The sequence below is a fragment of the Myripristis murdjan genome, chromosome 17, assembly GCF_902150065.1.
Source record: "Myripristis murdjan chromosome 17, fMyrMur1.1, whole genome shotgun sequence".
Lineage (NCBI taxonomy): Eukaryota > Metazoa > Chordata > Actinopteri > Holocentriformes > Holocentridae > Myripristis > Myripristis murdjan.
This window is the reverse complement of record NC_043996.1, coordinates 31,242,961-31,260,884: the sequence shown is the minus strand read 5'-3', so window position 1 is coordinate 31,260,884 and position 17,924 is coordinate 31,242,961. Positions and strand designations below refer to the sequence as shown.

At 38.7% G+C, this 17,924-nt stretch overlaps 1 protein-coding gene across 2 annotated transcripts; it reads right to left on the bottom strand.

Annotated features, from left to right (window-relative positions):
- Window positions 1-3,574: 3,574 nt before the first annotated feature.
- Window positions 3,575-17,150, bottom strand: LOC115375657 (uncharacterized). Of its 2 annotated transcripts, none has more exons than XM_030075137.1 (4): window positions 17,120-17,150; window positions 10,971-11,030; window positions 10,158-10,285; window positions 3,575-7,359 (listed from the first exon to the last, which is right to left on the bottom strand). In XM_030075137.1, exons 3-4 carry the CDS (start codon window positions 10,270-10,272, stop codon window positions 3,716-3,718), a joined length of 3,759 nt encoding a protein of 1,252 aa, XP_029930997.1. In that variant the 5' UTR covers window positions 10,273-10,285; window positions 10,971-11,030; window positions 17,120-17,150; the 3' UTR covers window positions 3,575-3,715. The 2 variants fall into 2 exon arrangements, with proteins under 2 accessions (XP_029930997.1, XP_029930998.1); XM_030075138.1 differs by lacking the exon at window positions 17,120-17,150 and adding an exon at window positions 14,764-14,867.
- Window positions 17,151-17,924: the final 774 nt, after the last annotated feature.

Below are 17,924 nucleotides of genomic sequence, written 5' to 3'. Positions count from 1 at the left end.
CTATTTTTTATTGTGCAAGAAAGTCATTCTCAGACAAGTGAGGACAAGTCAATGGACACATGCGTGCGTGCATGCGCAGTGAAACGACAAGGAAAGGAATGACAGAGAATGAAAAAAAATAATTCTTGAGAACCAATTAGTTTTGGTGAATGTGGCCCATTGTTCTGATCTCTCTGCCAGGAAGCCTTCAGCTCCACCAGCCAGCCTTGCCTCATCAGCCAGTCAGCCACACCACTTCACCTGGGCGTGCCATCCCTCCACCCTCCTGCGCTATTGATAACATCACTGTTTCTCTTGTCTGCTCTCTTGTCGTACTTATTTCTGCCCCTTAAATTAAAGCTGAAAGTCTGCACTTTAATCACATCTTGATTACTCCATTTCAAATCCACTGTTGGTGGTCAAGGGAAAATTATGAATATTGTGTCACTGTCCAAATTCTTATGGACCACAGTGTATATTAAAAATTCATATTTTATTAAATATTTTAGCTAGCTTACATCATTGAATTAATATGGTAATTATTGTCATGGCAATGGCGGTGCATATTTATTGCTGGGAATGTTGCTTACGATGGTGACACGCTCACCGGTATCGGAGGGGAAGGTGCAGTGACTGGATTGAGTGCAGCTGACCTTGAGATGATCTCTGCTCTCGGCACCTCAGCATCTCAAGTTCCGACATTTAAAAACATTCGGACCAGACGTCACCGCAAGCGGTGTGGTCGACCCAGGAGGAGAGGGAAACGAGCCGGGAGACGTGGCTTCATGATGGCATGCCGGATGAGGCTTTGGCGCTGGACAGGTGGAGCCTGTTCTGGGCTGACAGCACAGGACTCTGGTGAGACGAGAGGGGGCGGACTCTGTGTGTACATCAATGATGCTTGGTGCACAGGTGCAGTCAGAGTGAATGGAGGATGTTCACCTGACATTGAGTTTTTACTGCTGAGATGTCGGCCATATTACCTGCCTAGAGAATTCACCAGTGTGTTTGTTACTGCTTTTACATTCCACCGGATGCAAATTCAAAGAATGCACTCCAGGAATTGTATGAGGTCATCAGCAGTCACATGGCAAAACAGCCAGATGCTATTATTATTGTTGCTGGGGATTTTAATCAAACGGACCTCAGAACTGTTTTGCCTAGATTCCACCAGCACGTCCACGTTGTTAGATTAAACAACACACTGGACCATGTCTACACCAATGTTCCTGGCAGCTACAGAGCCCTCCCTCATCCTCATTTTGGCCAATCAGACCACATCTCCCTGCTTCTCCTGGACTGTTTTGAATGCACAGACTGGCAGATGTTCAAAGATGCTGCTACCCAGGAGAACCACATTGACCTTGTAGAATACACATCATCAGTGACATCATACATCAGCAAATGTGCTGATTATGTGAGAAATGCCATGTTTAATAAATCAATCAAGAGGGAACCACATTTTAATTTTGTTAAACAACCTGTTGTATAATGACGAATAAACTTCCTTGTATCCTTGTAGGAGTACCACAGGCAGCATTAAGTCTCTATGTTCCTCTCACTCAAATGAACAGCATTAATACACAATATATTAATAAATACTTTTCCTAGTTTTAGGTATATTTGGTTCATGGCTGGAAATAAAGGAGCTTCATTGTTCATTATTGTGACATTATTATCAATACTGACAAACCTCCAGTCAAGTAATATTCTTCATATTAATAAATGTAGCTCTGTTTTAACAGGAAGAACATCAATTTGTCCTCTGACACAAGCAAAACTCTGACATGTGTAAGTATCATTTGCAATGTTTATTTATATAAGAATCTTTTTTTTTTTCACATCACATCACATCACATCGAATTCATAGTTTAAGCAACTAAAATAAAAGTTAATATTGCTGATGAAAAAATGCCTTGAGAATGATAACACAGGATGAACAATCTGTATGAACTGAACTTGACAACAAATTCCACACTGGACACACTCAAAAAGACGTAACCTAGAAAAACATTCTCACACATGAAATTACGAGAACTGATTAAAACTGTTTTAATTCCAGCATCTGGACAGGTGTTATGATTAATTTTGCTCCCTGGAGCCACGATTCCCTCTGAGAGTGTCTATTATCATGACAGTGTGTGTCATGATAATGAAGAAGATTTCTTTTGCAAATGTGTTCATACCTTTTCATTGGATTCACACATTTTTCACGCTCTTTTGCACAACACTTCTCACGTGTCATTTACATGGCCCTGACTCCATTGACTTCACTGTGGAGGTCAAAAGCAAAACATCTGCTCACAGCTGATAGAAATGAGCTGCATCACTGTGAAATCACTAGTGCACCTGCATCACTACCCTTTCCACAAATCACCATTCACCAATCAATCAGTATGCACCTACAAAAAAGGGGCCTATAAATTATATTCTGTATTTTTTTGTTCAACTCCTTTGAGTTTTTCTGTGTAATACTGTATGTGAATTACAGTATTTCAGTTTTTGCCATCAATACAGTAAAATTTCACTTCAAAGTCTCTCTGAGTTTGGATGCAGTTCTTTACTGTAAGTTACAGTTTTTTTCAATCGCTTTTTCCAGTCTAATGAAACTAGGATCCACTTTGTCGTCATCTTCACCTCCAAACCACAGCAGAAGTTTTCTTTTGCAAATGTGTTCATACCTTTTCATTGGATTCACACATTTTTCAGGCTCTTTTGCACAACACTTCTCACATGTGTCATTTACATGGCCCTGACTCCGTTGACTTCACTGTGGTAGTCAAAAGCAAAACATCTGCTCACAGCTGATAGAAATAACCTGCATCACTGTGAAATCACTAGTGCACCTGCATCACTGCCCTTTCCACAAATCACCATTCACCAATCAATCAGGATGCACCTACAAAAAAGGGGCCTATAAATTGTATTCTGTATTTTTTTTTCAACTCCTTTGAGGTTTTCTGTGTAATACTGTATGTGACTTACCGTATTTCAGTTTTTGCCATCAATACAGTAAAATTTCACTTCAAAGTCTTTCTGAGTTTGGATGCAATTCTTTACTGTAAGTTCACATTTGAATGTGTAGCTCACAGGAGAACCTTGTTCAAACTGATGTCTGTATTTTGTATTCTGCTGTCAGCTGTGTTACAGTGCAGTAGAGCTGATTGAAGGAATCTACTCATTTGGGCAGAAGTTGAGTTGTTTGAGGGAAATATTGGATTTTGCTACTTGCTTTACAATATGTAACTATGTAAATTGTCAAAAATATGACTGCAATACACACAGGAAAAAAGTAAGGTTGAACCTGCTCAGCCTGAAAAGGGTGTGTTGCATTTTGGTATTGAGTATGAAGTGAGTGAGTGGCTGGATTATGTCACTTGACTGCAAGTTGTATTGGGCGGTGACAAAATGTGCTTTTGCTGCATGTTTGAAATGTTTTGTCATGGTAAGAGCCTTTTGCAAACAAAATGTGTTATTTTGGGAAGAGCACCTCTCATTAGGCCTATGTATTAACTGTTTTGATACCAGGGTTTCTGAGTTGACAGAGGAGGTAAAGCGATTGAAAAAAACTGTAACTGTGTTGATGCCATGGTTTCTGAGTTGACAGAGGAGGTAAAGCGAATGAAAAAAACTGTAAAGCAGATAAGAAGATCTCCTGATCTAATGACAAGGCTTCACTAAAAATATCCACAAGTGAGTGTTCTCCTCTATAATCTGAAAAAATCTGTTAATTTCTTCAGGAAACCCTGCAAAAACTGCCTCCTTTTCCTCGTTTGGATACTTTAGATATGATTCTTGCTCCTTCTCTCATTGCCTCCAGAGACTGAATTCGGGCAAGGTAACCCTCTTTGGCCTCTGACTTTTCTCCTTCAATGAGCAAGTCGATGTATTCTGGAGTGCTCAGTGGGTTGGGCCTCAAGGCGATCTCATTGAGCCGAGCGATGGAGCGAGCTGACTCCTCTATGAGGGACATTATCTCATCTTGAAGGTTTGCAATCTCTTGCTCTTGCTTCTTAATGACTTCCTGAACAGTCAGCTTTGCTTGTGTAGCTTGTTCATACTTCTCCTTCAGATCTTTCAGTGTCCGCTTCTCTTTAACTGTAACATACTCCCACCTGTACTTCTGGTTGAAATGCACCGTCCAAACACATTTTCCTGGGCACACGGTGCACCTGCCATCTTTCATGGCTGGACAGCGATGCATTTCCTGATCTTCTGGGATTTCACTGGTGTAGTGGCACGTCATTGAACACTGTTGGCAGTTGGTGATATACTCTCCTTCATTTGTAATCTGGATTTGTTTTGGTTTGATAATTTCAACTTCAATCTCAAAATTTTCATTTCTGAAGATGGCAGCTTCATGTTCTTGAAATTTCTGATTTATAATCTTTATTTCTTCAAGTTTTGCTAATCCATCTTTAACTTGCAGCTGCAAATCTTCAACGGCTGTTTCAAGCTGCTTGCGCTCTTTAAGAACCTCTTTGGTCATCTGCAAGGTTTTGATTGGTATTTTGTCTAAAGCAGTGAAAAAGTTTTTCATGCTTTTGGCACCCATGCTCCAAAACATTTCATCAAAGTTATCAACATCCATGTCTTTATCTGAATCTGCATTATCTGATTTGTCATTGATGGATGTGTTGTCTGCAAACAGAGCTGAATTGTTGAATTTGAAGTGAACAGGAAGTCCTGCATCTGTTTTAGGGCATGGGACTCCAGAGACATTAATTGCTTCGAGAACCAGTGGCCTCTGACCATCTGCGAATGTTACCAGCATCTGGATGTTTTCTGCCACATCTTTACCAAAAATGGACAGCACTGAATCAAACACATATTTTTGTGTTGGTGTTAGCTGTGGAAGAGAAGCCTGGGTCACAAAATACACAGCATCAATCTCACTGACTCCCTCAGCAGAGGAGAAAAGACTCCGGATCTGCTCTGTGATCGCCCTGTCTCTTTCTATCCCTCTTGTGTCCCCAAAACCCGGAGTGTCAACTATGGTCAATGAATATGGGATTTTAAATCCTTCTTGATGGTTGACTTTGTACACAGTGATTTCAGAAGTCTGACTTTCAGCTTGTGATCTCAACTGACCCTCATCAGTTAACTTGAATCTGAAACTATCTTTCCATTCTACACCAACGATGTAGTTGATCATTCCATTGATCAGAGTTGACTTTCCTGATCCAGCTGCTCCAAGAACCATTATTGTGCGATTTCGCCTAAAGCTTTCTTTGCCAAAACTGTAGCTCCTGCATCCATCTATGTCCATAGCTTCTTCCTTCAGAGGTAGCTTGTAGACTGAGGGTGATGCAGAATTTATGAGTTTGCTTTTATGTTTGAGGAATTCTGCCAAGCACACAAAGTCACTCTTTTTTGTCCACACATTTACTGTGATGCTTTCCTTGCTTCTACCAGCTACACCACAATCACATCTGACCCTGACAGCGTACTCTGTCTCTGGCTGAAGCCCAGATATGATGGCCTCTTCATCTTGTGAAACCATTTGGTTCCATTCAAGTTCTTGATGTTTCACCCCAGGAGCTGTTGTTGCATACTCTACAATGTAGCTCAAAATGTTGACACCTTTGCCAATCTCAGCAGGTTTCTCCCAGCTAACTGATAACTCTCTTGAATTTGAGTCAGCTTGAGGTTTTCCAGGAGGACTAGTGGGTAAGGTTGTAATGGGACCACTGTCTTTACTGACTGGCCCTTTTCCAACTGAGCACACTGCTCTGCATCTGAACAAGTACTCTGTGTTAGGAGTCAGACTGGACATTGTGACTTCTCCAGCTGTCAATACTGTCAATTGCTGCCAGTCATATTCTCCACTGACACAGTACTCAACAGAGTAGTGGCTGATGTGTTCTGCTCCGAATCCTGGTGGGGAAATCCTCACTGTCACACTGTTGTGGGTTGTGTCACTTACTGCTGTTTTTTCAGGCTTTGAAGGAGGTTCAAAGTTCTCACTGACCAAAGAGCCTTCTTTGTAAAGGTGGATGCTCGCGCCTTTCTGTGTCTCATTTGCTACACCTGCTATAAGGAACCTAATATTGCTGTCCTTGTTGGCCTCTGCAAACTCATTGAAGAGCTTAGCTTTTTGCCTCATTGTGTTCCATACTTCATTTGAAAAGAACCATTGATCCTTCTCTGCATCATAAGTCTGAAATGTGATTTCTTGAGGACTCTCTGGTGTTTCCTTTAAGTATTTTGATAAATATGAGAGGTATGGTTCATCATCCTCCAGTGAGGTGAAAGCAAAGCACACAGCATGCTCAGCACTGAGGATTTCTTGATCAAGTGCATATCGAGATGTGACAATCTTGGTGTTTTTCATCATGTCAGTGAGTGATTTTAAGATGTTTATTTCTCTCTCTTTACAACTCATCCACTCACCGAGGTTTTTGTTGTTGAATGGAGAAGAATGTCTCTTTTTCAACACCTTTGCAAGCACAGCCTCCTTTTCCCTTCCTTCCCGGATTGATGGAAGTGTCTTTGCCAGGGTCCTCTGGAACTCCAGCTTGTACTCAGAGAGCAATTCTTTAAAGGTTTTTAGCTTCTTCCCAATCTGTGGGAATTGTTGGGTTGTGCAGTTTTTTATTGCATCATTGCACCTCATTTCTAGCTCACTCAAGTCCTCCAGGATGCTCTGTGCCTCCGTCACTAATCTAATACGTATCTGACGGACAAGTCGAGCTGCAGCAGAGTCTAAGCTTTTCAGGGGCATCAGCCAGACCTTCACTGGCACGGCATTTTCTCCATTTGCTCCCAGTAATGTTGGTAGACTCTGGTAGACTTCTATTGCGTCCTGAATGGACACAGGATTCCTCTGAAGGTTAAAGTCACCGTGGAATTTACAGGAGAATTTTTTATCTTTTGAAATGTCCATGCCTTTCATTTGCAGGGAAGCTTCACCTTCAATTGCAATTTCGGGAATCTTTTTGACCATCGTCTTAAGACTGCCCTCAATGTCTTGATGATCCTCCTTTTCAGACACCTCATGGTCAAATACAAAGAAGGCTTGTGCCCCATAAAGGATACCTGTGACTACATGTGTTGCTAGTCCTTTATCAAAAACGCATTGATGTTTTACCTTGCCACTTCCAAGATGTTTCATTGACAACTCCTGGAACTTGGTTGTAGTTTTGTATGTGAGTGTCACTCTGGCCTGATTTTTGGAAATCTTATTGTCTTTTAGGTATTTGGCAGAGCCCCCAACCTCTACCAGCCCACTCAGGAAACTTATCTTCAGGGAGGCTTGGACATTTAATGCTGAAGATTTGTCCTCAAGTGATTCAGATGCAACTATCTCAAATTCACTGTTGGGTTGGGGTCTTTCTCGTATATTCTTTTCCAGCACATCAGGATCCCACAACGTCATGCCTGCAACAGAGGGAAAAATAAATGCACTTCTGACAGCACACATCAAAGCTCCAGATCTTTTCAGTATTTTTTTAAAACCTTTCAGCAAAGTACATGATAGATGACAATGTACATGGTGCATGATGGCTTTGTATGTACAGTACCAGCCAAAACTTTGGAAATGCCTTCTCATTCAATGGTTTTTCTTTGTTATTTTTATTTTCTACATTGCACTGTAGATTAATACTGCAGACATCAAAACTATGAAAGAACACATATGGGATTATGTAGAAAACAAAAAGGTGTCATGAATATATAAATTATATAAATCAGAATATGTTTTAATAATAGAAATAAAGGGGAAAAAAACTCTGAATGAGTATCTAATGAACCACTGAACTTTGGTTGAGACATTTTCTACCCACAACTGACATCATGATTGAAAGATAATTTTTGGACTTTGATATTAACAAACATGTTGTTGTATAACAGCAAACACACACAAGACATTTCTATCTTTTTGCACAGTAAAAAAATGTGCTCTGTACAAGATTACCAATTAAAGCACATTTTCAGATTAGTACAACAACAACATAATTACAGAAAGCACTGAAAAAACCAACTGTGATTGTTTAAGAGATTGTCAATCATGATGTGGGAGGTACTTTGATCTATTTTTTCTTGGATTTTCTGTTGGTGGAGTTTGGGTTCTATAGGTGGTGCTCTTTTCTATGTTGAGTCAGTCACTATCATTGCCATGCCATATTCAACTTTATGCTGATGACACTGTCATATACACATCCCATCCTGACATACCACAAATTCAATCTTCAATCAGTCTTCAATCTGATTTTACCTCAGTTCAGGAATGGTTATTTTGTAACAAACTTCTGCTCAATAAATCAAAATCCTTCATTATGATTTTGGTACTAAACAAAAACTGAAGTCTAAACCTGGTTCCTGTGTCATAAACTGTATTGATGGCTCTTCACTGCTTAAAGTTGACAGTTTTAAATATCTTGGGGTATGGCTACAACCTGAACTTACTTTTAAACTCCATATAAATCATGTTCTACGGAGAGTCAATTTTGGCATTAATCTGTTATATCGCTCCCGTAACTGTTTCACACTTATGGTCTGCAAGAATCTTGCTACCCAACTTATACTACCAATCTTTGATTACTGTGATGTAATTTATCAAAATGCTCACAAATCAGATCTTGCTTCCCTTAATACAGCATATAATAGACTCTGTAGATTTATCCTTAGTTGCCCTTACTTCACCCATCACTGCACGATATATGATAGACTCAACTGGCCATCTTTGAAAGTGAGAAGACACATTCACTGGTTAAAACTGATATGTAAATGTATTTACTTTAATTATCCACCTTATTTACAGCAGTTTCTTATACCGTATACATCAACTTATCATATTAGACATTCTACCCATCTTTATTTTATTGTTCCTAGTGTTAATAAATCTTTTGACAGAAGATCATTTATGTTTAAAGCACCAACAGACTGGAATAACCTACCTTCCAATATCAGATCTATTTCTTCGTTTGTTATATTTAAGAGTTCTTTGTCTTCTCACTTTAAGGTGGCCTGCTCTTGCTTTCATTGAAGCTCCTTGATCCCCATGATTTGGTGAATTTAATTGCTGTTGTTCGGTATTTCAGTATTGGCCACTGTGGCCATGTTATGGTTGTATTGTCCTAATGTCATCATGATGTTAACTGTGGCTTGTCTTTTGTCTTTTGTTTCTGTTTTTTTTTTTTTTTTTTTTTTTTTTTTGTCATTGTATTGTCTTGTTTTCTGTTTATTGGTTTTGTTTCTGTGTATTCTGTATATTGCTGAGTTCATGTTTGTTTATATGTCTGGACCCCCTTGAAAACGAGATGATGCATCTCAAGGGGTTTATCCAAATAAATAAAATTCAAATTGCTCAGGCCAAATACCAATGCCTCTTGTATTTATTTATTTTAGGAAACAGCTACCAGACATTGAATGATCAGAGCATGAAAAAGAAAGTGTTTTCATGAAATGGACAAAGGTTGGATCACTACTGTCATACATCAAATGGCAATAGTGCATCCAAAGAGGTGGGAAATAAACAGTATTTATTTGAAAAGTTACAGATTACAGAAGTATAGTGCTGCCACACCAGAAAAAGAAAAATGTACCAGTATCACATTATTATATGAAAAGTTTATTGTTATAACAAGATGTTTTTCAACTTATAATATTTTGTTTTCACGTTATTACAAGATACAACCTTGTCACGTTATGACAAGAAACTTTTTGTCGTAACAATATGAAATGAAAAGTTTCATGTTATACGATTTATAATAAACAAAATATAAATAAATCTAAATCATATATTGTTCTAACAAGAAAAGTTTCTTGTTATAATGTGATAAGGTACTAGCGTGAAAACATCATGTTAAAACGTTACAATATCTTGTGATAACAATAAACTTTTTCACTTAATAACGTGATACTGATACTCCTGGGTAAACCAATCAGAGCGCCGTCTCCCATCCCCTTTAAAAGTCAGGTGTGTCACACCTTGGTGGGTTGCTGCTCTAATGGAGGATTCTCCAGGTAAGAAGGAAGGCTTCTCTGCAGAGGAGACAGATCTGCTTGTGCACCTCAGCTCATTTTAAGAGCAACACGCCCATGCAGCTCAGATGGACACAAGACACTTTGCCGTTTCCATAAGGGGGCGCTGCGCTGGTTGGAAACTAACAAAGACACGTTTATCATGCTTGGTCCTGCTTTGCACTGGGTGTAAGATAGGGGACAAAAAGTCTTACCAGGAATCAGGGAGTCTTTGCGGCAGTCGTACAGCATCCCGAGGCTGAAAGGCCGACCCAGAGCTGACAGCTCTATCGTCTCTCTGTCTATCGTTTTGCCGAACATCTGGCCCATCGTTCAGCCTGCACTGGGCAAAATAAACAACAGTTTGTTAGTTCAATTGACTCTCCTGCTGCCTTGCTTGTTATTTACTTTCCACTTGCAAAGCTCCACTGAACTAGAATGAAATAACGAGGCAAACAAATCAAAATCAAATCAAAGCTTGATTTTTTGGGGCGCTCCTCAAGGTCTTGCTGTGTCAGTGTGGTATTTTGGAGGAATTTGGAGGGCTAACAAAATTTGAGTAAATCTTCTTCTGTTGGCCTTGAAAGTACTGAAGACCACATTTACTTGGTTTGTTAGAGCAGCCTAGATAATTATGGCATGGATTCAAATGCAGCAGATTTGTCAGCTAAACATTTATTCCGTGAACTTTACTCCAACACAGAGTCACAAAAATATTCTTCAAGTTCAGTAATGCAATTTATACCAACTTTCTACCCTACCTTTGTCATGTAACTTAAAAATATTAATAACAGACAATTTTTGCCTCCTTTTAGGTTGCAGGAGTGAGACATTTGTTGTTGTGGTTTCAGAATAGTGAAGACAGTTTCAGAACAATTAGACACAAAACAGGAAGTAGGCTCCACATTTTTTTTTTCTGGTCAACTGTCTTGTTTTTTCCCAAATGATGTGGAGATCTGTAGTCATTCAGTTCTCTCAAATGGCTTCAAAAATAGTGTGTATAGCTGCAGTAAATGGAAAAATCTCACCTGGGTGGAGCGTGTCCCTTGACTTCTGTAGGTTTGGGCAAACCCCCGAATGTTTACAACCTGTAACAATCAAGACCCAAGAAAAGACTCAACTGCAGGAACCACAAAAAATAGAGCAGCTGTAAAATCAGTCAGAGGTTTACTGAGAGCCAGGCAAAGGGTCATACACAGGTGGTCAGTCAAAAGAGCAGAGGCACAGATAAGGAGCAGGCAAAATCTCAAACAAAAACAGGCAGGAGTCAAAAACATGGCAGACCTCCATGTGCATGGACATAATCAGAGTCAAAGGCAAAGCGAGGTCAAAAACACTCACAGGCACAAACACTGGAAAGCTCAGCACAAAGGCTTCAAGACAATCTGAATGAACCAGGAGCTGCTTGTACTCTGACTCGGCTGACACTGACTGAGAACAGGTGAGACTGATTACTGGCAGCAAACTTGAAGGGAGTGATGTAATACAATGAGGACACACACAGAAATACAAAATAAAACAGGATCTGCACAGGAAACACAGAGTACATGAAAATGATGTCCAAAACCATGACAGAACATCTGGCTCCACCCCTGGTGACATCATCTGACCAGCCACACACTGCCCCAGTGTCAGCTAGATAGCTACATTTAATTCACATGTTGCGCCTATTAGCGGCCCTTAATGTAGGAGAGTCACGTGCACCTGCTGTGTGATGCATATTGCCTCATTTGGACATGACTCCCAGAGATGGGAGGTGTTTCCCAGTTAAAAGGCTGAGCTTGTGGCGGGTGTGCAGCGCGCAAAAGGGACTCCATAACTTTTGTTTCCTTTCCCCAAACTTGGGATTGTGAGTAATGCCCTTTTTAACACACAGGTGAATGGGGTTCAAAATTTTCCTTTCAGATATCACTATAAAAATTCACAAGTTGATTACACACACAAAGATAAGAAAAAAAGTCAATTACAAGTTCTTTGAATTATTCTGTTTACACATGCATATCACACATTATCTGATTTGATATGCGCTAATAAGGAATATAAGGAATAAATGCCAGAACAGATATTTAAACAGTGAATTAAAAGGTTACTATATATATATTAACCTTGTAATTCACTGTTTAAATATCTATTCTGGCTTTTATTCCAATTAGTGCATATCAAATCAGATAATGTGTGATATGCATGTGTAAACAGAATAATTCAAAGAACTTATAATTGACTTTTTTTCTTGTCTTTGTGTGTGTAATCAACTTGTGAATTTTTATAGTGATATCTGAAAGGAAAATTTTGAACCCCATTCACCTGTGTGTTAAAAAGGGCATTTTTTGGTATTATATGCACTGTAAGGAATTTCACTGTAAAATAACAGTAAAATACTGGCAGCAGCAATCTACTGTTATTTATTTTAACAGTATATTACCGTATTTTGGATTACAGTATATGATTGTAGGATAACGGTGGGTGTTATGGTAATTTTACAGCGCATCTACCGTAATTTATGAAACAGTATAATTCCGTTTTTTTGGATAACAGTAGGCTACATGACAGTAAAATGGTAAATGGACTGTATTTCTATAGCGCTTTTCTAGGATACTTATCACTCAAAGTGCTTTACACTGTTTTGCCTTATATTCACCCATTCACACACTGATGGCAGAGGATGCCATGCAAGGCGCCTAAAGTCAAGTGCAGGAATAGCCAGTTAGGCTAGGCTACATCTTGTCACTCAAAAATGAGGAGTTTGATCAATAAAGAAGTGCTATCATCAAAAAAAGAAAAGAAACAAAAACCCACAATCATCAGTAAGATGCTGAAGATAGTGACTGGACTTGAGAAGGGATCATACAGCAGCGCCTGTCTCCACAGCTTGACAGAAAATACTGTTTAATGCTGTTAAATTACAGTTATCTACTGTTGTTGTTAACTGACCGATTTTACTGTTAATTTACATGTGAGGGATGACTATTTAACAGTATTTTTCAATTATTGTAAAATACAGTAGGATACTGTTGTAAATCCACCGTAAAAAAACAGTAATTTGTTACAGTGTGGTCATATAGAGGTGATTTTCAAAACTTTCCACCAATGGGATTCCTTGGGACTTTTTTCCCCTCACTCAGGACAAACTGAGGATACAAAATCAGTTGAGTTTGCTTCTCTTGCAATTTGTCCTAGGTGTTTTCATAAAATGACTGGACTATAGTGGAAGAGGAGCGAGATGGTGAGTAATTTTGTCAGTCTGCAAGATGGACAAAAGGGCCAAATGTGAAAAGGTTGTATTTGCCCTGTAACTAAATGAGACAAGGGGAGAACTGTCACTGCATATCCCCTGTATATCCTATTCTGTAACTACAGAGAACAATTTGAAACCAGTTTGTTTTGGTTTTACTTGCCTCAAAACATGGAAGAATGAAGTAAATTAACTGCAGGGTTTACTGTCAGAAGAGTATATTAATGATATGTATGCATTGTGATTCATGCCTTGTTTTGAAGGCAGGCTGTGCACAGGGCTGGACAAGCTAAGCTAGCACCTTGAGGAGCTGTAATGCTGGTTGAACAAAAATATGAGGAAGAGGAAGACATTTTAATGACTTCAAAACTGTCAGCATGTCGGGCGCCCCGGTGGCTCACCGGTTAAAAGTGTGTACCATGTACCAGGGCTTAGTCTGGATCACAGCGACCTCTGCTGGTCCTTTGCTGCATGTCATCCCCTGTCTCCCCTGCCTTTCCTGTCTCTCTCCACTGTGACTGTCAAATAAAGCAGAAATGCTGAAAAATAATAATAATATAATCTAAACAAAAACAAATGTCAGCATGTGCTTACACCAAAACATGAGCGAGTGCTGTCGAGGATGGGTGAATTCTGTCTGTCAGTGCCAGGCCTGTCACGAGCCTCCAGTACTGAAGTTTGCTGGTGTGGTAAACGACAGCTGAGACTCCTCAGAGGCCATGAGAGTATCCATGACTACCCCGAAATTTTACACAAACACTGTAGTTTGCCTGTTTGTTGGTAATAAAGTCATTTTCAAATAAAATCACATCTCATTCATGAAATGCTGCAGAAGTTATAACTCCACCTCTGAAATGTCCAGAATTTTGCTCATTTATTGGTCAGACAGCGACCTGTAATAACAGATTAGATAACCAGCAGTCAAATAATAATAAAAATATAGGTTATATATAATAATAGGCCATATTAAGTCTGTAGAAATAGAATAGGTAGGGTTAGGGTTAATTCTTCCTGAACTTTTACCCCCTAACAAAAGTCAAAAAAAAAAAAAAAAAAAAAAAAAACGCCGCAACTTTGAACTGCTTATGTTTCTGGCTGAAATCTACAGTGTTCCTCTATTATACAGAGCAGTTCCTTCTGGTAATCAATACTTAAAATCTGTTCATTAGAAATCTCCCTTGGTTTTTATTCCATTTTATTGTTTACCCTGCTGAGACCTGCTTTGTTTCTGCTTCCACCATGACAGATTTTAGATCCTGTATATATATATGTATACACATACATACATATGTGTGTGTGTGTGTGTGTGCGTGTGTGTTTAACTTCATCGCTTGACCCTGTGCTGCATCTGTTTCAAAGAGGCAACTCCTAAACTTTATTTCACCAGGCAGTTCAGCTCAGTGAACTCACAGCTCATCACACGCAGACAAACTTCCATTTACACTTCCTTTCTTTAGTTATTGATATTTATACTGGTTATCATGTTTACTCTGCTCATAAAGACAGTCACCAATATTTGTGTCGGCTGTCCTGAAAGCCAGGCTGAAGCTGTAAGAGTTGTGGTACAAATCAAGTGTCTCTGTACTCACATCAGAAATGTCTCTGCTGCTGTCAGGCTGCCATACATCGACGTCCTCAGCTGACTGTGATCTGATTTCTGCTTTTATAATCTGTGATGAAAAAAACAAACTTCTGTGTTCTTACTGGGACTTACATGGACTGAGGGTCGAGGGAACTGCAACCTCACCAGCTGATTTCTTGAAAATTGGCTGACTTCCTCTCAGAGTGCAGGGCTGAGGTTCCTACAGGTTTTTCTTTTCTTTTTTTCTTTTCTTTTTTTTTTGTTCTACTGTTTTCAAGTAAGAGTGAAAAAGGTAATCAATAAACTCTTTAGTTGTGTCTTACTATTATCACAACAAAGAAACAAAAAAGTATTGTCCAGTGTCTTAGATGATTATATTATTATTAAAAACACTTGTAGCTCTGGAACCTCCACTTGAACATAACGTAGGCCAAAACAGTGTCAGATACAGGACAAATGTAGAACTGTTGCTGAAAAGCTCCACAGCTGCACAAAAATGACAGAGGAAACACAGGCGAGCACAGGATAAAACGGAGTAAAATATGAACAATAAAAACCAAACAAACAGGGAAACTAAGAAAAATAAAACAAAGACATTCAGATTTGAGTGCAAAACTGGGAACTCTTAAAAAACTGCTTCAATTTGAGCTTGAAATGGTCAGTTTTGATCAAACTGATGAAATTTTGATTCCCTGTAAAGGAAACAGGGAAATTAATTTTCACTGAGGAGCTTCCCTGCATGTCTTGATTACTCCATTTCAAATCCACTGTTGGTGGACAAGGGAAAATGATGAATATTGTGTCACTGTCCAAATACTTATGGACCTAACTGTATATTAAAATGTCATATTTTATTAAACATTTTACCTAGCTTACATAATTGAATTAATATGGAAATCTTATAGGAGTACCACAGGCAGCATTAAGTCTCTGTGTTCCTCTCACTCAAATGAACAACATTAATACACAATATATTAATAAACAGTTTTCCTAGTTTTACTTGCTTTCTGAAGAATGTTGGAATTACTGATAAAAACAAGATACTCAATGTCAGTGAGCTAAACTAACAGTCATCGCAGGGTCTCTTTAAGATACCTAATACATTACTAATATATGAACTGGATATTACGCTGTTAGGTTAGTATACTCATGCTTATGTGTTGGCAAATCAGTTGGTTTTAACACAACATTTGAGCTAACTGCTCCATCTAGTGGTACATTTTCCTCCTGCAGTCTTGAACTAGTGAACTCCTGCTGGTGTGTTAGTAGGAACTTGAACATGAACATTTTATCCTGTCTTAAGTAATATGAGGAAAAGAAAATAGTAAGTCGAGGTAATAAAACAGTTTTTGTTTCATTTCCTCTTTTATTGCCAAATTGTGTGTCACCAGCACAGAACTTCAGATAGTTTAAGTAACTTTTTAATGTTGGGTTAAGTTAGAGTAGATATTATTTAAAGCTGAGACTTGCTCTTACGAGGCAGAACAGGCTATAGTTTCAAACAACTGAATAGGTTATAATGCAAAGGAGCTCTAACTTTCAATACAGTAACAGCAAAACCTACAGTGTCACAGTGTTACTCTATTATACAGAGCCGTTCCTTCTGGTAATCAATACTAAAAATCAGTTTATTAGAAATCTCCCATGATTTTTATTCCATTTTATTGTTTACCCTGCTGAGACCTGCTTAGTTTCTGCTTCCACCATGACAGATTTTAGATCCTGTGTCCGTGATGCACACACACACACACACACACACGTGTGTGTATGTGTGCATGTATATATCTATATCTATCTATCTATCTATCTATCTATCTATCTATCTATCTATCTATCTATCTATATATATCTATCTATCTATATCTATATCTATATCTATCTATCTATATCTATATATCTATATATAGATATAGATAGATATAGATATAGATATATATGTGTGTGTGTGTGTGTGTGTGTGTGTGTGTATAGATATAGATAGATAGATAGATAGATAGATATGTGTGTGTGTGTGTGTGTGTGTGTATAGATACAGATAGATAGATACACATACATATATACACATATAAAACGTTACCGAGACATTTTTTTTTTTACTTCATCGCTTGACCCTGTGCTGCATCTGTTTCAAAGAGGCAACTCCTAAACTTTATTTCACCAGGCAGTTCAGTTCAGTGAACTCACAGCTCATCACACGCAGACAAACTTCCATTTACATTTTCTTTCTTTAGTGATTGATATTTATACTGGTTATCATGTTTACTCTGCTAATAGAGACAGTCACCAATATTTGTGTCGGCTGCCCTGAAAGCCAGGCTGAAGCTGTGAGTGTTGTGGTACAAACCAAGTGTCTCTGTACTCACATCAGAAATGTCTCTGCTGCTGTCAGGCTGCAATACATCGACGTCCTCAGCTGACTGTGATCTGATTTCTGCTTTTATAATCTGTGATAAAAAAAAAAAAAAAAAAAACTTCTGTGTTCTTACTGGGACTTACATGGACTGAGGGTCATGAGGACAAGGGAACTGCAACCTCACCAGCTGATTTCTTGTAAATGGACTGGCTTCCTCTCAGAGTGCAGGGCTGAGGTTCCTACGGGTTTTTTTTTCTTTTGTTTTTTTTGTTTTACTGTTTTCAAGTAAGAGTGAAAAGGGTAATTAATAAACTCTTTAGTTGTGTCTTCCTATGATCACAACAAAGAAACAAAAAAGTATTATCCGGTAGTATCCGGTGTTTTAGAAGTAATTATTATATTATCATTAAAAACACTTGTAGCTCTGGAACCTCCACTTGAACATAACGTAGGCCAAAACGGCATCAGATACAGGACAAATGTAGAATTGTTGCTGAAAAGCTCCACAGCTGCACAAAAATGACAGAGGAAACACAGGCGAGCACAGGATAAAACGGAGTAAAATATGAACAATAAAAACCAAACAAACAGGGAAACAAACAAAAAAACAAAGACTTGCATTCAGATTTGAGTGCAAAACTAGGAACTCTTTAGAAACTGCTCAGTTCTGATCAAATTGATTCCGAATATTGATTCCCTGTAAAGGAAACAGGGAAATGAACTTTCAGTGAGGAGCTTCCCTGCAGATGCAGCTTTTGTAGTAGAGCTAACAACCTGAAGAGGTTTCACCTGGTCACAGAGAACCTGGGCATCCA